Source organism: Eubalaena glacialis, chromosome 18 (genome assembly GCF_028564815.1).
Source record: "Eubalaena glacialis isolate mEubGla1 chromosome 18, mEubGla1.1.hap2.+ XY, whole genome shotgun sequence".
NCBI lineage: Eukaryota > Metazoa > Chordata > Mammalia > Artiodactyla > Balaenidae > Eubalaena > Eubalaena glacialis.
Window position 1 is genome coordinate 37,173,584 of NC_083733.1, and position 25,182 is coordinate 37,198,765.

Sequence of the window (25,182 nt, forward strand, 5' to 3'; positions counted from 1 at the left end):
AAAATCCTCAGCAAAATACGAGCAAACAGATTCCAACAACACATTAAAAGGCTCATACACCATGATCAAGTGGGACTTATCCCAGGGATGCAAAGATTCTTCAGTATATGCAAATCAATAAACATGATACACCATATTAACAAATTGAAGAATAAAAACCATATGATCATCTCAGTAGATGCAGCAAAAGCTTTTGACAAAATTCAACACCCATGTATGATGAAAACTCTCCAGAAAGTGGGCATAGAGGGAGACTACCTCAACATAATAAAGGCCATATATGACAAACCCACAGCAAACATCATTCTCAAGGGTGAAAAACGGAAAGAATTTCCTCTAAGGTCAGGAACAAGACAAGGATGTCCACTCTCACCACTATTATTCAACATAATTTTGGAAGTCCTAGCCACAGCAATCAGAGAAGAAAAAGAAATAAAAGGAATACAAATTGAAAAAGAAGTAAAACTGTCGCTGTTTGCAGATGACATGATACTGTACATAGAAAATCCTAAAGATGCCACCAGAAAACTACAAGAGCTAATTTAATGAATTTGGTAAAGTTGCAGGATACAAAATTAATGCACAGAAATCTCTTGCATTCCTATGCACTAACAATGAAAGATCAGAAAGAGAAATTAAGGAAACAATCCCATTCACCATTGCAACAAAAAGAATAAAATACCTAGGAAAAAACCTACCTAAGGAGGTAAAAGACCTGTACTCAGAAAACTATAAGACACTGATAAAAGATATCAAAGATGATGCAAACAGATGGAGAGATGTACCATGTTCTTGGATTGGAAGAATCAATATTGTGAAAATGACTATACTACCCAAAGCAATCTACAGATTCAATGCAATCCCTATCAAATTACCAATGGCATTTTTTGCAGAACTAGAACAAAAAATCTTAAAATTTGTATGGAGACAAAAAGACCCTGAATAGCCAAAGCAATCTTGAGGGGAAAAAACGGAGCTGGAGGAATCAGACTCCCTGACTTCAGACTATACTACAAAACTACAGTAATCAAGACAATATGGTACTGGCACAAAAACAGAAATTTAGATCAATGGAACAGCATAAAAAGCCCAGAGATAAACCCACACACCTATGGTCAGCTAATCTATGACAAAGGACTCAAGGATATATAATGGAGAAAAGACAGTCTCTTCAATAAGTGGTGCTGGGAAAACTGGACAGCTACATGTAAAAGAATGAAATTAGAACACTCCCTAACACCATACACAAAAATAAACTCAAAATGGATTAAAGACCTAAATGTGAGACCAGACACTATAAAACTCTTAGAGGAACATAGGAAGGACACTCTTTGACATAAATCACAGCAAGGTCTTTTTTGATCCACCTCCTAGAGTAATGGAAATAAAAACAAAAATAAACAAATGGGACCTAATTAAACTTAAAAGCTTTTGCACAGCAAAGGAAACTATAAACAAGATGAAAAGACAGCCCTCAGAATAGGAGAAAATATTTGCAAAAGAATCAATGGACAAAGGATTAGTCTCCAAAATACATAAACAGCTCATGCAGCTCAATATTAAAAAAACAAACAACCTAATCAAAAAATGGGCAGAAGACCTAAATAGACATTTCTCCAAAGAAGACATACAGATGGCCAAGAGGCACATGAAAACCTGCTTAACATCACTAATTATTAGAGAAATGCAAATCAAAACTACAATGAGGGCTTCCCTGGTGGCGCAGTGGTTGAGAATCTGCCTGCCAATGCAGGGGACACGGGTTCGAGCCCTGGTCTGGGAAGATCCCACATGCCGCGGAGCAACTAGGTCTGTGAGCCACAACTACTGAGCCTGCACGTCTGGAGCCTGTGCTCCGCAACAAGAGAGGCCGCGATAATGAGAGGCCGGCGCACCGCGATGTAGAGTGGCCCCCGCTTGCCGCAACTAGAGAAAGCCCTCACACAGAAACGAAGACCCAACACAGCCAAAAATAAATAAATAAATAAATAAATAATAAAAATAAAGGAATTCCTTTAAAAAAAAAAAAGTAAAATAAATATCCTTTTAAAAAAAGAAAAAAAAAAAACTACAATGAGGTATCACCTCACACTGGTTAGAATGGGCATCATCAGAAAACCTACAAACAACAAATGTTGGAGAGGGTGTGGAGAAAAGGGAACCCTCCTGCACTGTTGGTGGGAATGTAAATTGATACAGCCACTATGGAGAACAGTATGGAGGTTCCTTAAAAAACTAAAAATAGAATTACCATATGACCCAGCAATCCCACTACTGGGCATATACCCTGAGAAAACCATAATTCAAAAAGACATGCACCCCAATGTTCATTGCAGCTCTATTTACAATAGCCAGGTCATGGAAGCAACCTAAATGCCCATTGACAGACGAATGGATCAAGAAGATGTGGTACATATATACAATGGATTACTTAGCCATAAAAGGAATGAAATTGGGTCATTTGTAGAGATGTGGATGGACCTAGAGACTGTCATACAGAGTGAAGTAAGGCAGAAAGAGAAAAACAAATATCGTATATTAACGCATATATGTGAAATCTAGAAAAGTGGTACAGGTGAACCATTCTGTCTACCAGGCAGAATTTGAGACACAGATGTAGAGAACAAATGTATGAACACCAAGGGAGGGAAAGCGGGGCGGTGGGGGGGGGTGGGCGGTGGTGGGGGTGGGGGGGTGGGCGGTGGTGGTGGTGGTGGGATGAATTGGGAGATTGGGATTGACATATATAACACTAATATGTATAAAATAGATAACTAATAAGAACTTGCTGTATAAAAAATAAAATAAAATTCAAAAAGAAATTAAAAATCCTTTGATTTACACATTTTTTTTCCAGGAACACAGATTACATTAAGCTATTGAATCCAGCAAAGCTCTAAAGACAAGTAAGGGCTTGCAACTTTTTAGCAGCTTAATGATTCTTAAGAATTCTTCTTAAGGATTTGTCAGCTTAAGTATTTTAGGGCAGAACAACATTATGAGGGAAAATCCTTTGTCTTTAAGAGAGAGACAGAGACACAGAGACTGAAAGAGACAGAGACAGAGCAAGTGAGAGAGACTGATTTCCATAATCAAATACCAGTCAGGAACAGAGCTATCTCAAGGTTACCCAGGAGACCCCCACTCCCCGCTCAAAATCCACGTTTCTACCTTTAAGCGAAACTAGCCCCAGCCTCACTTACTGCTCTGATAAACCCAGCAACAGCTGTGGATAGCTGTGGTCACACCATTTCCTCCTCCCAGTTCCCTTTATTAAAAATCAAGCTGAGCAGTTTGAGCATCTATAGACCAGATATATATATATATATAACTTTTTTTCCCCTCAATTTTCCTTATGCATATACTAACATACGCTTTGTCTGCAGCAACAGGAACTTAACTCCGGCTAACATGGCCGAAAGGAGAATTTATTGGCACTTAGGATCCAATAAATCAGATAACCAAGCCACAGGAACGGCGGGGATGTGGCTGGGAACTTTGAAAACAACTGAAGAAATTCAAGGCAAAACCCATGAAGGCCTTTGGGCCGTGGACTCTCATCTCTGATCCTCTCTGAATGTCAGTTCTGTTGTCTCATTGAAGACCACTTTCCTCCATGAGACAAGATCCATGTGTTTCTCTGGGGCTTGAGTTTCATTTTTTAAAAATAATTTAGCCTTTCGAGAATTAGACTCTATGTTTCAAGTTAGACAATCCTGGGAATGGACTTACTGATCCATCCGCAGTCCAGGGGGTACAGACTCACCTTAGAGTGAGGCAGCCCCTGACGTGGGGGGAGAATATTCCCAGGAGAGGGTGAGTCTGATCAGACAATACTGAGATGTCCACCACTGCACTACGTATGGCAATTGCGATTGCAACTTCAATTTAATAGTGGATCTTGGATGACTTTTCATGTCAGTAGATATAGATGTACTAATCTGGATTAGCAGTTACATGGTATTCGTTTGGAGGGATACACCAATCCCTCATTAATAGATATGTAGGTTTTCCCCCTCTTTTGCTATGGCCAACAATGCTGCCAAGAACATCCTTGAATACTGTCAACGAAAATTCAATTAACTGTCAAGTTAAGAAGAAACAAAGGGCATTTTATTCAAGCCAAACTGAGGATTATAACTCGGGAAGCAGATTCTCAGAAAGCTCTGAGAATGCCTATTAGAAGTTGAAGGCACAGTCATATACATTTTTGAGACAAAAGATCGTACATGAAAATGACATACTGATACTTTACATAAAGTTCACCAAGGTTACATAGTCCAGGTAAGCACGTACAAAGTGAGAAGCAAGTCGTCATGACCCCTACAGAGCTGGGAAAGAACATTATTCTTTTAAAAATTTACACTGCTAGCATCCTAAGAAAGAAAAAAAAAAGATCTTTATGGTTGAGCAGGCACTCCCATCTTTGAGGCGCTCTGGTTAATGTAATGTAGATGCACACTGCACATTAGGGAGGGGAGAAGGCGGCCCAAACAAACACAGAGAGAGAATTTTATCTTTAATTTTTTCTTGTCCTGCCTTAAAATATAAATTTTATTTCATATATATATATATATATATATACACAAACACATCTTTCACAAGTGGGAAAACGTTCTAGGATAAATTCCTAGAGGTGAAATTTCTCTCCCCAACCCCAGTAAAGTCTGTTGAGTTATAATTTACTTACAGTGAAATACACAAATCCTAAGTGGACAGTTCTATAATTTTTGACAGATGAATGTAACAGTGTAGCACACAGCCCTAGGAAGACATGGAACAGGAAAATTTTGCTCCAGGCTATGATGGAGTAACAGGCACTGGATTCACCCAACCACCTTAAAAAACTAAAAACTGAGTGGAAAAAACACAGGAAACAATATTTTTCAGACAATGGACAACAGTCAATACAAGACAGTGTTCCCTGAGAGATGGGGACCAAATGAAGGGAGCCCTAGGATGGCCCCAGCTTTCTGCCTCGTGAGAGATTCCAGGCCACAGTGCAGGGAGGGGTTCCCAAACAGAGCCTTTGCAGACAAGGCCTCTGTGGACATGTGTTTTTATTTTTCTTAGGGAAACACCTAGCTAGAAGTGGAATTACTGGGTCACTAAGTAGATGTATGTTTGACTTTGTAAGAAGCCACCAGTCTTCCAAAGTGATTGCATCACCCCCGAGATTTTGGTTGTTCCATGCCTTCAGCGTTTGGTATTGTCAATCTTCTTCAGTTTAGTCACTCTAGTGACATCTCAGTGCTTTTAATTCGCATTCCTTTCAGTCACTGATGATGTTGGGCATCTTCCCATGTGCTCATTGGCCATTTGTATATCTTCTTTTGTGAAGTGTCTGTTCAAGTCTTTCCCATTTAAAAACAAAAATTTTTTTTTATTGGCGTATAGTTGCTTTACACTGCTGTGTCAGTTTCCGCTGCACAGCAAAGTGAATCAGCCATATGTATACATATATCCCCTCATTTTTGGATTTCCTTCCCATTTATGTCGCCACAGAGCACCAAGTAGAGTTCCCTGTGCTGTACAATAGGTTCTCATTAGTTATCTATTTTATCCATAATAGTGTATATATGTCAATCCCAATCTCCCAATTCATCCCACCTCTGTTTTGTAATTGGGTTGTTTGTCTTATTGACTTTCGAAGTTCTTTATATACTCTTGTTACAAGACTTTTATGAGATTTATGTTCTGAAAATGTTTTCCCCCAGCATGTGGCTTGTCTTTTAATTTCCTAATCATGTCCTTTTAGAAAGCAGAAGCTCTTAATTTTGATGTGGTTCAATTTATCAAATTTTTTTTTGTTTTAAGATTTGTGCCTTTTTGTCCTAAGAAATATTTACATCATAAGTCGCAAAGATTTTTCTCTTATGTTTTTCCTCTAGAAGATTTATCGTTTTAGCTCTTAAATTTAGGTCTATGATCCACCCCAAATTTTGCATATGTGTGAGGTAGGAGTTGAAGTTCATTTGTTTCCCCATATGGATACCCAGGTGTTGCAGCACCATTTGTTGAAGAAACTTTCCTTTCCTGCTGGATTGCTTTAGCATGCTTGTCAAAAATTATTTTGTCAATACAGATGTGTCAAAGATACATATGTATGTATGTGTGTGTGTGGTCTCTTTTATGCCAAAGTGATAAATGTATGTGGTTCTATTTCTGGACTCTATTCTGTTCTTTATTTTTGTCTCTCCTTAAAGTAATACCATACTGTCTTGATTACTGTAGTTTTTTTTTTCTTTTTTTCTTTTTAAATATTGATTTATTTATTTAGTTGCACCAGGTCTCAGTTGTGGCAGGCAGGCTCCTTAGATGCGACTCACTAACTCCTTATTTGTGGCATGTGGGCTCCTTAGTTGTGGCATGGGAACTCTTAGTTGTGGCATACATGTGGGATCTAGTTCCCTGACCAGGGATCGAACCCCAGTCCCCTGCACTGGGAGTGTGGAGTCTTATGCACTGCGCCACCAGTGAAGTCCCAGTTACTGCAGTTTTAAAGTAGGCATGTGTATATTTAATGTTGACCGTGCCAAAATGCCCTCCCAAAAAAATGGTACAGACTCACACTCCTATCAACAGTGTATCACTGTTACTTCTCCCACTCTTATCAGCATAAGCATCATCAACCTTATAAACCATGAGACCACGTCTTACTCACTGCTGGTTCCCCATCACCAAGCACTGTGCCTGACACACAGCTACTCAGCCAGTGCTAGATGCATGACAGGAGTTGTTAGCATTTCTATGAATGTTGCCAACACTTATTAAGCTGCCCTGGTAGGTAACAAAGATGAGATGATCAAGCTAAATTCCAGGCAAATGATTCTGAAAGCCCAAAAGATTATGTCATTAGGATTAGGGTGGAGTAATAACAACAACAAAAATAATAGCAAAATCTTACACAGTGTTTCTGCACAAGAAACACTTGTTGTCATGGCTCAGTTGTCACCCATGCATTCCAAGCAGTTAGAGGACAGGACAAGGAAGAAAAGGGACACAGGGCAGGTTTCTCCTAAGGAAAGTTCCCAGAAGCTGCCACATGACACTATTTATGATGTCCCATTAAATTTATGGCCACACATAGCTGCAAGGGAGCCTGGGGAATGTAGGTTTGACTTATCCAGTTCTTCTTGACTTCTCAGATTTGGTTTTCTGTCATGTACAACCAAAAGAATCCTAACATATACACTCTAATTCCTGGAGTGGGGCTTTGTCACTCAAAGTGTATCATGATGCTGACTCTAACGACTGGGAGCATTTTGTTTTAAAGTTTTAAGGCGGAAATGGCAAATAGCAGCTTACTTTAACCATAAAGGGAAAAAGGTCCACAGAGTTCCTTTTGGGAGAGGACACAACCCCATGTAAATACCAACCCCAAATACCAGTTCCTAACTGGTGCCAGCAGGTCAAGATAGACCTGCACCAAAAACAAATGTCCAGTTTCACTAGAGTTGTAAAAGTGTTTTTTTTTTAATTGGACCTACCTCATAAGGAGTCTAGTGTAACTGGACCCAATGCATTTTTTATTTCAGAAACTGTGTGACAAAAAAAAGTTACCACTGACAAAAAAATAACAAAAATAACCTGTGTACTTTGTCTAGCAGACAAAGTGTTGCTATGTTCAGAAGTTGCTATGTTCAGAAGTGTTGGGAAAGAGTCCTCACTTCCTCTACGTGTCATTTTCATATTGTATCTAGCACTCCAAGGGTGTATTTTTCCCTTCAATTTAAACATTTATTGAACATGTATCATATCAGCACTGCTCTAAAGATTAATCAGATTATCACAGAAAGTGGTCAACAAATGAAGCTACTTGCATGAGATATGCTAATTCCCCCCCCCACACATACATTTTCCCATTCAGTGCTCACAGTTGTCCTATTACCCCATGAATAGGTATGATTAGCCCCATTTTGCAAATGGCAACACTGAGGCTCAGTGATCTCTTAGCTGGTAAGTGCTAGAGCCAAGGTGTGCACAATGATTTGCCCAGCTCTGGCTCTGCCTCCGGGATGAAGTACCTGGAGGTTCATGGAAAACACCCACTCCTGAGCATGTTCCACAAGGCTTAAAACACAAGGGTGAGGGAGGGGAATACCCTCTCTATGTATGGATGTATTAAGTGGCATTATTTTTAAACACCAGGAACTGTATATAATCTAAATGCTTAAGTGTGCAGTTAACCAAATGGCTATTTATCCATAGAATTGATTAAGTAGCCAACCAAACTGCTCACCAGGCACTTTTATTAGCATGATCTAATGTCGAAGGGGGAAAAGTTAGGATCTAAACACACACACACATCTCAACCATATAAAAATACTCTCAGGAAAAGGACAGTAAGGAATGTTAGGGGAATTCCTTGGTGGTCTAGTGGTTAGGACTCAACGCTTTCACTACCAAGGGCCTGGGTTCGATCCCTGGTCAAGGCTGGGGAACTAGGATCCCTCAAACCATGTGGTGCGGCCAAAAAAAAGGAATGTAGGCTTGATTAATTCTGGTTAGAGAATTACAGGGAATTTAAAAATTTCTTCCTTGACTTTTATTTTCTAGTTTTCCCACATGAACATCTTTACTTTGATAATCAGAATACTTTTTGTTTTACACTGTGATTTAATGTACACTTTTGTGCTCTGACCTAAGCATCACTAGGATTCTCGATGTTTTTACAGTTTTGAAATGTAATATCTTCAAAAGGACTTCAAGGTTATGCATTCAGAGCAAAGCAGACGAAACTGGGGAGGAGATAAAAAAAAAAACACAAAAACATGAGAGTCAGCCCTTCATATCTGTGAATTGAACCAACCTCAAATCAAAAAATATTTTTTTCAGAAAATTCCAAAAAGCAAAAGTTGAATTAGCCACACACCAGCCACTATTTACATTGTATTTACAACTATTCATGTAGCATTTACATTGTATGAGGTATTATAAGTAATGTAGAGATGATTTAAAGTATATGGGAGAATATGTGTAAGTTATATGTAAATACCGTACCATTTTATATAAGGGATTTGAGCATCCTCAGGTTTTGGTATCCTGGGAGATCCTGGGACCGATCCCCCATGGATACCAAGGGACGACTCTATATCTTCTAATTTTTTTAGTGACAGATTCTTTTTTTAAATTGTAGTTGATTTACAATATTATATTAGTTTTAGGCGTACAGCATAGTGGTTCAGTATTTTAATAGATTATACTCCATTAAAAGTTATTGCAAAATAATGGCTATAGTTCCCTCTGCTGTACAATATATCCCTGTTGCTTATCTATTTTATATATAGTAGTTTGTATATTTTAATCCCATACTCCTATCATGTCCTTTCCCCTTTCCCTCTCCCCACTAGTAACCAGTAGTTTGTCTTCTATATGATACTGTTTTACTATACACATTCATTTTTTAGATTTCACGTATAAGTGATGTAATACACTATTTGTCTTTCTCTGACTTACTTCACTTAGTATGATATTCTCTAGGTCCATCCACATTGCTGCACATGGCATTATTTCATTCTTTTTTATGGCTGTATTCCATTGTGTATGTACGTATATATACAACATCTTCTTAAGCCAATCTTCTGATGATGGGCACTTGGATTGTTTCCATGTCTTGGCTATTGTAAACAGTGCTGCAATGAACATTGGGATGCATGTATCTTTTTGAATTAGTGTTTTCATTTTTTCCAGATATATACCCAGGAGTAGGATTGTTGGATCATATGGTAGTTCTATTTTTAGTTTTTTGAGGAACCTCCATACTGTCTCCATAGTGGCTGTATCAATTTACATTCCCACCAACAGTGTAGCAGGGTTCCCTTTTCCCTGCACCTTCTCCAGCATTTGTTATTTGTAGACTTTTTTGTTGTTGTTGTTGTTATTTGTAGACTTTTTGATGATAGCCATTCTGACCAGTGTGAGGTGATTTTCTTTCTTTTTTCTTTTTTTTTTTCTTTCTCTAATAATTAGCGACATCAAGCATCTTTTCATGTGCCTGTTAGCCACCTGTTATGTCTTCTTTGGAAAAATATCTATTCAGGTTTTCTGCCCATTTTTTGATTGGCTTTTTTTTTTTTTTTCACCTTGAACTGTATGAGCTGATTTTGGATATTAACCCCTTGTCAGTCAGGTCATTTGCAAATATTTTCTCCCAGTCAGTAGGTTGTCTTTTCATTTTGCCAATGGTTTCCTTTGCTGTGCAAAAACTTTGAAGTTTAATTAAGGCCAATTTGTTTTTTTTTGCTTTTATTTCTTTTGCCTTGAGAGATAGATCCAAAGAAATATTGCTATGATTTATGTCAAAGAATGTACTGCCTACGTTCTCTTCTAGGAGTTTTATGGTTTTGGGTCTTCCATTTAGGTCTTTAATCCATTTTGGATTTATTTTTGTAGATGGTGTGAGGGAAGAAATGTTCTAATCTCACTGTTCTACATGTAGCTGTCCAGTTTTCCCTGCACCACTTATTGAAGTGACTGTCTTTTCTCCATTGTACATTCTTGCCCCTATGTCATAGATTGATTGACCATAGGTGTGTGGGTGTCTCTTATTTTTTCAAGTGGGAGAATGAAATAGGAAACTCTAACTAAGTGATGTGTCCTCTTAAGGAAGACAGTTGGGTGGGTGCCTGGCAGTAAGTTTCATCTTTCTTTTTCTTGAGGGGTCTCCTGGCTCGGTGGCAGGATGAAGGCCAAAAGCAAGATATCTGGAAGCCCTCAGAAGGCACTGTGGAAAGAGCAGAGGTAGGTAGAGGCACCCCAACTAGGCAGAGTACAGCATCAGCCCCTCACTCCTATGCATCACCCACATACTTCTTTTAAGCCCAGCACTATTGGGTGGATGGGATTTGAGCACTGAACCATCTGGTGACCATTCCATCTGTAGGCTTTTTGAGAACAGTGACCACATCTTATTAGCTTCTGATTCCCCATTCCCTAGAAGTCTGTGGCTTATGCTTTCAAATCAAACATTTGAAAGCTTTCTAGGTGTGGTTACAGCAAACACTATACCAAAAATAGTCTAGAATAATTACTGTATTTCCCCATCCTTGTTTATTTAATAAACTCTTCTTTGTAGAATAAACTACACCAAGTTTGCTCCCCAGACAAGGAGATGCACATGTCCCTGGGTGTGTGTGTATGTGTGTGTACAGTGTGTGTGTGCAGAGCATCTCCAGTCCCCTTGGTTATCAACCAGTAATGACTTTCAACCTGCCTTGAACACACCACCTCCTTCCCCAGCCCCTCTCTAAAGAGCCACCTGTGGTTAAATGAGGTTTGTGGGTGTGGCACCACCTCCAGCCCCCATTCCTATGGGGAGCAGCTTCTCCTCCAATGGCCCTGATGGGTCTGGCGATTCTAGGCCCTTCTCTACCACTGCTCGTGCACAGGGCCAGCCAAAGGACTCTATTCTCAAGGGCCACAGTGACTGTTCAGAGAAGGGCATGTGGACCAAGGCAGAGCCCTTCCGTGGGATTTTTCGATGTAGAACTGGACAGACGGACAGGCAGGCTTTGCACTTAACAGTGCACGTCAAAACTAAAGTCAGCATCCCTCCAGGATTTCAATAAATTCCTCTTACATGACACAATAAATTCTCTTCTGCTGAAGCTACTTTGAGTAGGTTTCCAAGTCTTCCACCTGAAAGAATCCTATTTTTTAAAAATATATTTTCCAAATTTTCTTTAATAAAGACAGACGTTTCTGTTTTAAGTGAAAAATAAAGTTCTGAATCCCAGAACCACACTTTAACATTGACATGGATCTGGGAAAGGCTAGGGAAATGAATGAAATCCCTTGTATAGGCAGCTCCCCTTTCCCCACTGGCCTCAGGGCTGCTTCTCTGGCTCTCCCTGCCTGCCTGCCCTCCCCTGCCCCCTGTGAAGAGGCTGCTAGTTCCTGTTTCACTCCCACTAGAAAATCAAGGTCTGTTTTCATTTGAATAACATTCTATTTTAAAGAATCCGTGAAGTTTTCCCACCTCAAGCAATAAAAAGCAGCCCAGGGTCCTTGGAGTTGACACCTAAGAAGAAATGGAAACTGAAAAGCTGTGACTTAGGAACGTAAGAATGAACATAAGAGTGAAGATATACAATTAGTGATGTCCACTTGATATTTAGATTTAAACTACAAAGCAAGTTAAACACAGTCACCATTTTGGACATACATTTTATTGTTCAGAAATTTCCACCAGAGCTTATCATGAAGTACCTTTGTCAGGAGATGCCTACGAGAATCCAGAATGGAAAACAGGGACAGACAGGCCTGTCAGCTCTTCCTGCAAATCCACAAACATGGGGACAACCAGTCCGGCCTCAAGGTGCAAGGTGATGGACCAACAAGGTATAGCCCAGCATCCCCACATGCAGATCTAGATGAACAGCAGAAAACTTCACAGGTGTGGATTTAAAGTGCGACCTCAAATGACAAACGACTTACCCTGGTGGTGCCCAAACAAGACATCAGAATCTGCAGAAAATCAAATCTATCACGATCAGCGTTCCTACCTGAATGAAGTTAACCTCCTAAACCAACTGACCTTATTAAGTTTTTACTCATTTATTTTAAAACCAAACCAAGTGTATATGACATCTTTTTAAAAAAATCATGTAAACATTGCAAAGTTTTTAGGGGTTATTTATAATCTGAAGAGATTCATAAAAAAACTACTGGACTTGTTAAAACTACAAATACTAACTCTACCCCACCCCCCATGAAAAAAGCAATTGTTACAAAAATATAAAAAATATACTAGCTTCTACTATTTAACCTTTCCACCAGAAATCTCACAACTCTGGGACACATCCTGGATTTTATACCATCAACAAGCACAAGTGCAATTTTCTCAAATTTTTAAGGAAGAAAAAGTCCCAAAACATTCCCTTTGTTATTTGAGATTGTGGCTACTTTCTTCATAGGGACTGTAATGCTAGTGGGTAAGGACAGTTTGAAGTTTCCTATTGCATCCCCTGCATGGACCCGGCATGGGAATTATAGCACAGGAGGCTGCTTTCAAAGCTCACTCCTTTAGCCTTTTCAGATTTCTCTCCAGTCCCTTCAATTCCACTTTGGGACTTGCTGGATCCCCAGACTCCTGAGCTGGCCTTGGCTTCCCTAACCGCCCACCAGGGAAGGCCCACAGTAGGAGAAGAGGGCATAAGCCTGCTGCCACCCGTAGTGCCCACTTTCTGGGAGCACGGGTTGGGCCCTGCACCCAGGTTTGCTCATACCAGGGCAACTGCGCACCTGGTGGATGATCCCCCAACTCCCACCCCCCCGAGAGATGACTGATGCTACAGGACAGTCTGCAGAGTCTGGGAGGGGAGCCAGAAGCAGATGTGGAGGCAAAACACTTTGCATATAAGGTAAAATACTTCTATAAACTTTGAATCGGATCACATGTACACAGCAGCCATGCTACCAGGCACTTTGACCAATTAAGAGCTAGGAAATGGACCAAATTCCGCTTGAAACAACTCAACAAGCACTATGGGAAGGGGGTGTGGTTTAACTGTCTTCATGTCCTTAAGGATACCCATCCCTCACTAGGACATTTTCAGTGTTTCCTTGCCCTCCTATCACCTAAAGGCTCACTCAAGCCCTTGGGTGAGACTGGTTGTTGGGTAACAGTGGGATGGATCCACACACCACCAGGCAGAATCCCTCTACGTGACTGGGATATTGCTGGGCTGAACCCTGTGCCCCTGGAGTCCAGGGAGACCCCTGGACGGGCGTCCCAGCCTAAGCGTGCCCAAGAGAACCCTTCACCCAAAGCCCTTGTATGTGCAGAGTCCTCACTACCTGCTGTGTGCTCCCACGTGGAGGTCTGGTTCAAATCGGAGCCTGGCTCACACCCACTCCTCCCCTGCAGGACCCTCTGACCTTGGCCATAGCCCCCAGTGCCCGCCACCACCTAGTCTGGCATGCGGTCCAGCCCCATGCGCTGCTGCCCCTACCATTCTTGTCTGAGAGCAGGCTGCCTCAGAAGGGCAGGCCCTCTCTGAGCCTCCAGGGGACTCTAGGCTCTCCTGTTTGAAGGACTAGATTTTCACACCGCTAAGGGTTTTATTTCACAGATCATGGTGGTGAGTTTGGGATTTCCAGTCCTCATCATGGTTAAGTTATACATTTCCCGACACTTTGTTTCTCCAGATCTGAAACAGCTCACCCAACACACCCTGATTGTTTCAACCCCAAAAGACTTTTCCAAAAGCAACAACAACAGATTCGGAGAACACCACCACATACGCTGAGCAAGTCCCCTCTACTTTGGTTGCATCAAAAAACAGGGCTTCTGAGACAACCCCAATTCACATTTGCTCAGAAGAGAGGTGCTCCCAACATCAAGGCACAAAGAAAGAAGTCTCCTGGGGCAAAATGACGATGAAAGCGACCAGTGGCCTTCGTAGGGCCTGAGGCGGAGTCGCTGGGGGGGGCAAATCCAGTCTGGGCTGGGTGGGCATCAGGAGGAAGGCTGAGGGCCAGGTCTCCCTCTGGGGCCTGAGGAGTCCTCATGCGTACTTCTCCAGGAACTTTATGTGAAAGTCCTTCACCTTCTGTAGAACCGTCTTTAGCTTCTCCACCGGAGGAAGAATGGTCATTCTGTCAGGAAAGAGAACAGCGTCAGTCGGACACGAGTTGCTCTGGAAAAGGGGAGAGAAGTGAACCTGGCAGGTCACTCGTCCACCTGTGGCTGCAGAGACCAGGAGGTGCGGGCAAGTTGCGTGGGGAGGGACAGGCCTGTCTTGTCCACTGCGATGGCTCCAGGCCCTGGACAGCACCTGGCACTTGTTGAACCACTTTCTCCCACCATTCACACATTTTTTTACCCAACTCATATATGTGAACAAAAGCAATAAGCTGGTGGCAGCATCTCAGCTCACTAACACATCCACCCATAATCACAAAAGGTCTGCCCGACACTGAGAGGTGCATAGAACTTTCTCTAGCGCGTGACTCTTGGTATTTCCTATGGCTACAGAGCGAGACTCCACTCCTGCTACACAGGCCTTTTCCATCCTCACCATCAGTCTCATAGTGAGAACCTCCAGTCATGACTTTTCTCCATAGGAATTCCCACATTGCCATGGTAACTAACTCCTCCCTCCAATACTGTCAGCCTGCTTCCCAGCCTTAAGGGCAGCCCTCGAGAAGTAACCACTTCTTTAATGAGCCGTGAATTGCCAAGGTGAACCCAACAAGGGTGGAAAAGCCATCCACACCACCCACACATGTTTGTCCACTGGCGGGGGGCCCTACCCACGACCTTCACTGACTCAAGACTTAGCCCCAGGTGCTAAGCCCATGACATTTCTTTTTTTAGCATCTGCCGCAGGAAACATCTGAGAGTGCCGTGCATGGAGAGGGTGCTGTTTGGAACAGAGCTGGCCTCAGCGGAGGACCTGGCTGAGCTGCTCCGGCTCGCCCAGCAGAGTCGCATGCCTGTGAAAAGCAGCACAGCAATTCCACCATGTCTCAGAGGCAACATCTCAGCAGGCTTTTGGTGCAGTGGACAAGCTATTGAGCTCCTGGATGCTGTATGATACCATCACGGAGTTGAAAAGGGACAGGGGAAGGAAAAGAAAACACAGCACGGGAACACTGCAGATGGCGTGTGATAGATGGGGGCAGTGGAGGGGAGACAGAGCAGTCAAGGAGATGACCTTGGCGTCGCCCACAGTCTTCCTTAGTCCCTGGCGCAGGGTCTCAGCTATCTCTGCAGCAGGACAGAATGGGAGTGGGATGGGGGGACAGGGGCTCCACATATCCCAGTCTCTGTAGGTGCCTTGATGTTAAGAAGCCCAAGTTTCCCAAGACAAACCCGGGACCAGCCCGCCGGTGCAGAGGAAGTGGTACCTGAAGTGGTAGGTGCCTTCCCTCTGCCCAAAGCCGCTGCCGGGCACGACACAGATGCCCATCTCCTCCAGGAGCTTCATGCAGTAGAACATGTCGGGGGCCATCTTGTGGGCCTGTGGGAGTGGGACAGAACTTAGGATTCATTCCTGGTTTCGCACTGTACAAACATTACAATCTCAAAGCCAAATACACTTGAGATGGCAGGTTCTTTCCCATGGCAGGGCCCTTCTGCCCTCCCTTCCTGTGAGAACCAAGGCAGGATGCTGGGTGCTGTAGGCAGCTGGGGCCGGGAACAAAGAACCCAAAGGCCACTTTGGGACAGCCATGGGCTGCGGGGCTTCTGCTCTCCAGTGGGGACTGCCAGCCTGTTGCCTGTGTACCCCACCCCCACGGAGCAGCTCCACAAGCACTGGCCGTGTCCTCCTACACGCCGAGCCGGGGCCCTGACGCCTCTGCCCAGGGGGCCTTAAGGAACAAGCCTCTCAGGGGCCCTACTGTTGGTGTTTCTCACACGTCGGTTTGCACAACCAGGCCACCCGTTAAATAGGTTCTCAGGCTCCAACACCAGAAATTCTGATTCAATCGGCCGAGGGGTGGGGCCAGATTTTGAATGTCTAACAAGGTATTGAGGAGGTAAGGGGGTGTGAGGACACTTTCAGAGATACGGCTCTGGCCCTTGATCCTCAAACCAGGGTCTGTGGCCCCACCTGAGAACTTACTAGAAATGCAGAATTTTGGGCCCCTCCAAAGACTTCTTGAACCAGTATCGGCATTTTTAACAGGACCCCAGGTGAGCCATGTACACACTCAAGTTTGAGAAGCGCTGCTCTAGGGTACTGTGGCCAGGTGGAAGAGACAGCTCTTGATGCTTCCCCAGCATCTGTTCAGTTTTAAATGCATCACATCACACGTGGGCACCTGCCTTCAGCGCACCGCTCACCTGGGGGCAGCCTCACACCTGCCGCATCAGCGCAGCATGCTGCAGGGCTGGGTCTCTGAGAGCCCGTCATCTTTACACATTAAGTACCATCTGACCAACGGATACACAAAGTTCAGAGCCTCTAGCGCCAACACTTTAGCTCCCCATGGTAAGAAGCAGTCCCATGTGAACCCAGTGAGAGAGCCAGCCCTGACCTGGCACCCCTGACCTGAGCTGCCTCCATGGCTTTGGCAGGGATGAAGATTCGAGGAAAGGCGTACATGGCCCCCTGCAAGGGGTTGCAGTGAATTCCTGGGACTTGGTTAAACAGGTCTTCTGTCAGCTTAGCTTTTTTGGCCAGATTACCCAAGACGGACTCTTTCTCCTGATGAGACAGAGAAAGCACAGGAGTTAGCATCTCTGGACATCATGGCTCCAGACCCTGGAAACTATCCCTTCAAACTAGGGCGTCGGGGCAGACTGGTGAAGGTGAGCTTGCATGTGCATAAGCACAGCAAATGGGGGAGGTGCGCGAAACACATGTCCCTCTGCAGGAACTTCTTCCACAGACGCTCAGCCCATGAGGCGGCCACGTGCCCTGGGGCAGAAGCACACGGGCCACAGGTAGGTCTAGGTAGCCTGTGTCATGGGTTCTACTCTTGTACCAGGATGTCATTCCTGAAAATGAGAAAAACCAGTCCCTGCCCATTGGTCTGAATGAACTTGGGCCTGGATGGAACACCCTAGAACATGCTTCTAGGAGACAGCCCCACCACTTCATTTTGGGGAGCCACCCTTCCCCCAATCCATGTGGTGCGTTTGGGGCACATGATCCAGGCAAAGCACATCAGTGACAGGCTCAGAGCTGGACATGTGTCCAAAGCTGGAGCAAGCAGCCCAGCACCTCTGCAAGTACTACTGGAATGTGTGGGTGAAGAGCTGTGGCCTGCGGATGAACGGATCAGCAAAACGTAGCATGTACACACAGCGGAATGTCACTCAGCCTTAAACAGGAGGCACAGTCTGACACACGCCACAACAGGGATACACCCTGAAGACATCATGCTAATTGAAATAAAGTCACAAGAAGACAAATGCTGTATATGAGGTACCTAGAGTAGTCATATTCACAGAGAGTAGAACAGAGGTTACCAGGGGCTGGGGGGAGGGGGAAATGAGGAGTTATTGTTTAATGGGTACAGAGCTTCAGTTTGGGATGATGAAAAGTTTCTGGAGATGGATAGTGGTAATGGTTGCACAACAATTTGAGTGTACTTCATTCATTAAACTGTTCAGTTAAAAATGATCAAAATGGTAAACTGCATGTTCTGTGTATCTTACCACAATTTTTAAAAAAGGTTGTGAATCTAGAACAGCTGGGAACTGACTTCTTGGTTATATGACCAATAAATTCCATTTTTGTTTAAACTACTTAGAGTTGGGTTTTTGTTACTTGCAGTTAAAAAGGTTTGACTTCATCACTTCAAGCTGCAAGGACAGCCTGCAGCTGTGCCTTAAGCCACAGGCAGGCCCGTGGCCTAGAATCAATGCCATGCTCATCCATTTCCCCCTTTTAGTTTAGTAACAGAATCATTCCCCTCCCACTCCCACCCAGGGTGTTCTCAGGACACAAGGCCATTCCCTCTGGGCGCCTGCCCATCCGTGGTGCTCACAGGCGAGAAAGAGGAAGGGGTGCACCCCCCCACACACACATGCAACAGTCCTCCCACTTCAAATACAGCCCAGCTGCATCCTGAGACTTAACCTCATTGGGGTGAGTCAGGCGCCACATGGAACCACGAGCACCCCCAGGAGGCCATCTAGACAGAGGCTGGCCATTGAGACAATACATGGTGAACACTGGCCGCAGCAGTGATGCAAACAGGCCATGGGACAAGCTGACTCACCCTGCTGAACTGCTCGAAGGATTCCTCTCCTGGCACCGGGGGGTTCACAACGATGTCCATGGCAGCCTGCCCAGACACTGGTGGGCACAGACGCACCGAGAGCAGCTTTACCAGCTGGCCCTTGATCTCAGGGTGCAGGTTGATCACCTCCATGTAGCCTCCTCTGTAGCCACACCTAAAAGGTTGAAGACGGGGAGAGGACCCACCAGTCACAGAGAGACCTCTACTAAGTGCATCCAGCAGGCCAGAATCTTCTGTAAACATCCCCATGCCCAACACTGAGTTTCCAGGTGTGGCCGAGTTCTTGCCAGTGGAAAGTGAATGGGAGTGATATGTGTAAATTCCACATCACTTCCTTAAAAGCATGCTCTCTCCTTCCTCTCTCCTTTTCCCCACTTACTGAGAAATGCACATGCCAGAGCAGCAGCCTCGGTGCTAGCCACATGTTGAGAAGACAGAGCCAGCCCACCAGCCCATCTTTGAATGACCCAAAGTCATTCAAATGAGCCAGTCCTGGACTCTCCCTGCCTTTGGACTGTTATCACAGAGACACACTTCTATCTTGTTTGAGCCACTGTATTTTGGGGCCTTTTGGTTAGAGCAGCTTAGCCTGACTCTTAACTTATACACTAGCCCTGCTCCAAAGGGGCATGTGATTCAGGCCAGGCATCCCCTGCACAGGTTCAAGGGGTGGGCATGTGAGCAGTAGCCTGAGGACTTTGCTAGAACTTTCTGAAGCCTGAAAACAAAGCCAACCCAAAGGAAAGCAAAGCAGGGAATTCCCTGGCGGTCCAGTGGTTAGGACTTGGCACTTTCACTGCCGAGGGCCAGGGTTCAATTCCTGGTCCGGGAACTAAGATCCCACAAGCCACGCGGTGCGGCCAAAAAAAAAAAAAGGGAAAGCAGAGCTGAGAAAGAAAACAAGACAAAGCCAGAAAGCAGAAACAGAGATCTGGTGACACTTTTAAGCCCCCTGATTCAACTTTACTCCTTGACTTTTAAAATTTTATTTATTATTTATTTATTTTTTTATTTGGCTGCGTTGGGTGTTTGTTGCTGCGTGCGGGCTCTCTCTAGCTGCAGCGAGCAGGGGCTACTCTTCGTTGCGGTGCACGGGCTTCTCACTGCGGTGGCTTCTCTTGTTGCAGAGCACGGGCTCTAGGCGCGCTGGCTTTGGTAGTTGTGGCACGCGGGCTCGGTAGTTGTGGCTCGTGGGCTCTAGAGCGCAGGCTCAGTAGTTGTGGCGCATGGGCTTAGCTGCTCCGCGGCATGTGGGATCTTCCCAGACCAGGGCTCAAACCTGTGTCCCCTGCATTGGCAGGCGGATTCTTAACCACTGCACCACCAGGGAAGTCCACTCCTTGACTTTTTACTGATATAGATTTAAAAAATTTTTTAAAGATTTATTATTTATTTATTTATTTTACTTTATTTTTGGCTCCATCAGGTCTTAGCTGCGGCACGTAGGATCTTCGTTGAGGTGTGTGGGATCTTCCGTTGCGGCGCATGGGCTTCTCTCTAGTTGTGGCGTGCGGGTTTTCTCTCTAGTTGTGGCGCGTGGGCTCTGTAGTTTGTGGCACATGGGCTCTAGTTGAGGCGCGCAAACTCAGTAGTTGTGGCACGTGGGCTTAGTTGCCCCATGGCATGTGGGATCTTAGTTCCCTGGCTAGGGATCAAACCCACGTCCCCTGCATTGTAAGGTGGATTCTTTATTTTATTTTATTTTTTTGTTTTATTTTTGGCTGTGTTGGGTCTTCATTGTTGCACACGGGCTTTCTTTAGTTGCGGTGAGGGTGGGGCTACTCTTCACTGTGGTGTGTGGGCTTCTCATTGTGTTGGCTTCTCTTGTTGCGGAGCACGGGCTCTAGGCGTGCTGCGGGCTTCAGTATTGTGGCTCGAGGGCTCTAGAGCGCAGGCTCAGTAGTTGTGGCACACGGGCTTAGTTGCTCCGTGGCATGTGGGATCTTCCCTGACCAGGGAATTGAACCCGTGTCCCCTGCACTGGCATGTGGATTCTTTTTTTTTTTTTTTAATTTATTAATTTATTTTTATTTATTTTTGGCTGCGTTGGGTCTTCGTTTCTGTGCAAGGGCTTTCTCCAGTTGCGGCAAGTGGGGGCCACTCTTCATCGCGGTGCGCGGGCCTCTCACTGTCGCGGCCTCTCTTGTTGCGGAGCACAGGCTCCAGACGCGCAGGCTCAGTAGTTGTGGCTCACGGGCCCATTTGCTCCGCGGCATGTGGGATCTTCCCAGACCAGGGCTCGAACCTGTGTCCCCTGCACTAGCAGGCAGATTCTCAACCACTGCGCCACCAGGCAAGCCCTGGCATGTGGATTCTTAACCACTGTGCCACCAGGGAAGTCCCTGTAAGGCAGATTCTTTACCACTGGACCACCAGGGAAGTCCCCTGATATGGATTTTTTAAAAAGCCTCTTTGATGTAGGCCAGTTCAAGTTGAGTTTCTGTTGCTTATTTCCAAAAGGATCCTGACTGATATACAGTCAATCTCATGAAAATAAGCTGAGATCATAAAACAAACAAACAAAAAAAACCTTTCAGAACAAAATCAGCTCCATCAGTCACACTTTCTGGACTGTGATTGATAACATTCAGACTAATAAGCACAGAAACGCAGGCACCAGCTCCTGCCTTCCTCTGTATGTGTACCACACCCACACAACCTCAGAGAACCTGATATGAGACACTCGATAAAACGCTTTTGGGATCAGGCTGCAGAATTAACTGGCAGAGACAGATCCCCATGTGATCCCTCAACTCGCTTTTCCAATGCGGGAAGATAAATTCTGGCATCTCGGAAACGTTTCCTGTAACAAAGTCGAAAGAAGAAACTTTCTGCTTTATCCTCTGCTGATGAGCAGAATATCAAATTGGGCAAATCGGTCTGATCCTAGGTAATCAGGATCTGAGGGCAACAGGATACCTCCTCAGGTTACCAACATCCAGGGTATTACTGTTAAAACAGTCATCAGTAACACAGATGGAGAGATGAGTAGGTATGTGACAAACACACCTGAGTTTGAAAAATGAGTTAATGGAGAACACATTTGTTTAGGAAAAGAGCTACACAACACATGAAGTCTAGCAAGGAGGCAGCATCACTACTGGGGTAGACCAGAAAGACCAGCATAAATCAACCCCTGCCCACATCAAATATAGCCAAGAACAGTAGGGTGACCATCCCAAGGGGACAGCTCTCTTGACCTGGCTAAAATATTTCTTGAAGCTTCACAGTTACACTGGCCTCCAGACCCCCTCCTGACACCTGGCATAAAGCAGAACTCCCACAACGCTGGGGAATGAATGTCCTTAGCTGTAAATGCGCTGGCCTTTCCATCTCAGTCTAGTTTGTAGGTTCCTCCTCTCCTCCCCTAACTGCTGAGCAGGGAGGGCCTGGGCCCAGTCCCTGGACCTCTTCTCTATCTATACTCACCCCTGGTGAGACATCCAGGCTCAGATATCTGTCTAACAACTCATACATTGACATCTCACAAACTTTAATCTCCAGCTGGATATCAGCCCTGAGCTGCAGACTCACACATCCATCTCCATCTGGACATCCAATAGGCATCTGCAAATTCTATACATCCAAAACCCACTTCTAATTTTACCCCAAAACCTGCTTCACACACAGCAATCCTCATCTATTGATGGCAACTCTATCCTTCCTGCTGTTTGAACAAAAAACTTGGGAATCATCCTTGACTTCTCTCTCTCACACCCACCTTTTCCATCAAGCAACACCTGTCAACTCCACCTTCAATCATATCCAAGATCCAACATCTTCTCCCCACCTCTACCCTGGCCCACGATATCTCCCCTGGACCATAACAGCCTTCTGACTCGAGTGCCCACTTCTGTCCCTACCCCCATCACACAGCAACCAGAGAATCTGGTAAAACATAAGTCAGGAGAAGTCACACCTCTGTGTAAACCCTCCAGGGGTTCCCATCTCACTCTGAGTAAAAGTAAAAAATAACCTAAGTAGCCCGGGTGATCTGGCCTCCTATGACTTTTTTTGGTCTCAACTTCTGCCACTTTCTCTCTCACTCCTTTCTAGTCCCCTTGCCGCTCCTCAAACAGCTGCTCCTTCTACCTCAGGGCCTTTGCACGTGCTGTTCCCTCTGTCTGGAATGCTCTTTCCTCAGACATCTGTGTAGCTCCCCACACCCCCTCCCATGGGTCTTAACTCAAAAGCCAACTCCTCAGTGACCAGACCCCACCTCTCGGCATTCCCATCTCTTCTCTAATTATTTTTGTCCACTTGATGTGTGATATTCGTTTGTCTATTGCCTCTCTCTCCTCACTAAAGCAAAACTCTGTGAGGGCAGGGATGGCTGTGGTTTGCTCACTGCTGTAACCTCAGTGCCGAGATCAGTACGGGACTCATAGCAGGTGCTCAATAAATATTAGCTGAATGAATGAATACAGGATTGAAGCTGACTCTGGCCCCAGAGGTCACGCAGTGCTAAGGCAGGGTGCATACAGAGCTCCTGCACACAGAGCTTGGCCTATTGGCCTGACAGCATTTGTCCACTCAACCTGCCTTCCCTGGCCCTCAGAGTTCAGTCAATGTCAGAGCAACAGCGACATGTCTGGCAGAAAACACTAGCGTTGGACGCTGCTGTGAGGTCCTGTTTTCATTTTCCTCACAGCCTTATTTTACATGAGCCCTTGCACAAGGTCTGTCCTCACACCACCGTGCTCCCTTTGGGGAGGTGTGGCCTGCCTCCTCCTGCTTCTTAGATCAGCAGAGATAGTGGATAAGGGCAGCCGTCTCTGTCCAGCAGACTGAGGTGGGGCAGGGCGGAGAAGCACAGGGACCAAGCAGGCCCAGGCGCAGCGGGCGGGAGGTGGGGGCCCACATACTCGCCCATGTAGCCCTTGGAGGTGGAGTGGAAGGAGGCGAGCTCCACGTTGCTGGAGTACTCGGGCCCCATCTCGTAAAGCACCTTCTTAAAGGAGTGAAATCTGCAGTCTGGAGAGTACACGTTGTCCTGGTACACCTGCAGGAGGGGACGGGATGGAGACAGTCATCGCAAGTCCCCCAGAAGCCTGACCCACCCAGGCGGCGGCTGAGGGAGGGCACAGGTGCTCTGGGCCAAACTGCAGCCAGGCAGCCTGCCGTGAGGCCCAGCCTCGGACACCACTGCCAAGCCAGACGTGCCTGAGGGAACCTTCCAGGACAAGCAAGGAGGGAAGGCCTCAGGCTGGATGCCCACTGGATTCGCCCACACGAGCCTCACACAGTCTCCAGACCTCCTTTCTGCCTCATGTGCCAGTGACGACATCAAGTACCCCACCTGCCCAAGCAGGTTTCCTCCCGGAGTGTGATGTTCACTTCCGTCAATAAGATGAGTGGTGAAAGCAGTTCATGCACCTGTCCTGACCTCCGCACCTGAAGTGCTAACTGTGTACCCTCCGCACTTCACAGCACTCACCCAGCTCTCTGTCCACCACTGCTGTCGGCGCCCACACTGGACCGAGCAGCCCCCACACTGGCCAAGCAGCCCCCACACTGGACCAAACAGCGCCCACATTGCACCGAGCAGCGCCCACACTGGAGCGAGCAGCGCCTCCCTGTCCCCGCACAGTCTACGCGCCGCAGGCAAGCGTCCCATCCGCCCTGGGAGATGAGCTTCCCATACCCAGTTTGGACATCAGGGAAACCGAGGCTCTCTGGAGTGCTGTGGGTCAGCAGGAGGGTCAGGCCAGCTCCACCTTCAACAAGCCAGGCAGAGCTTCCTCCTCCCCCACGCCTCCCTTCCCAGACCCCGAGGGAAGAGGTGCTGTCCATTCTCTCCTATAGAAATGAAGATTTTAGGTCCATCTGCTATTAATCACGGCAACAATTTGGTGGGTAAGCTCTGTGTGTGGGGCGGGGCGGGGCAGGGCGGGGCGGGGGCGCTGCTGAGGAGCAAAGAAATGAAGCTTCTGTGTTAGAAGCTACGACTAACTAGAAATCATGCAGCAATGAAAAAATGAAAACAGGATATGACGGGTTTTTCATTTCTTTCCTTGCAGGAAAAGAATGGGCATGCCTTGTCTCCAGAACTGGGGTTCAAGAAGCAGCAGCTGTGGGGGGTTAATTAAGACTCCCCTCCTCACGGGACACAGCATTAGGCCCACCCAGCACCCACTCTCCCTGCTTGAGAAAGAGGCCCTCAATTTGCCTCAGGGAACAGCCTCCCCTGCTCTGTCTGCAGGTTTGGGGGCACAGGGCAGAGACACTGCCCCGTGCCCAGGGCCTGGTCAGTTTGCATATTGCAACCACTGGGCCACAGTAATTGGCTCAGCAATGGGTGTTTGACCCGAGCTGCACCAGTGAGGCTCAATTCTGAGACTTTTGCTGGAACCACCAGGAAGAAATGCTCTCTTTCTAGACTGGGAAGATAGCAGGCCCGTGTGTGAGGCCAAGGCAGCAGGATGGAATGAGAGGAGCTGGAAGATATGGTTTGAGTCCCTGGATCCAGCCCCACTCCAG

At 45.7% G+C, this 25,182-nt stretch overlaps 1 protein-coding gene across 3 annotated transcripts in view; it reads right to left on the bottom strand.

The window, feature by feature from the left end:
• Positions 1–12,154: 12,154 nt before the first annotated feature.
• The window catches only part of GPT2 (glutamic--pyruvic transaminase 2), a 34,163-nt gene continuing 21,135 nt past the window's right edge, over positions 12,155–25,182 (bottom strand). For 2 of the 3 annotated variants that reach the window (XM_061173362.1, XM_061173363.1), the window contains 5 exons: positions 23,568–23,704; positions 18,682–18,856; positions 17,004–17,159; positions 15,856–15,968; positions 12,155–14,601 (listed from right to left, as the gene is read on the bottom strand). In XM_061173362.1, coding sequence (XP_061029345.1) covers positions 14,511–14,601; positions 15,856–15,968; positions 17,004–17,159; positions 18,682–18,856; positions 23,568–23,704 — 672 coding nt within the window. In that variant the 3' untranslated portion in view covers positions 12,155–14,510. Of the gene's footprint in view, positions 14,602–15,855; positions 15,969–16,989; positions 17,160–18,681; positions 18,857–23,567; positions 23,705–25,182 lie in introns of all 3 variants that reach the window. The other variant, XR_009697862.1, reaches the window with a different exon arrangement.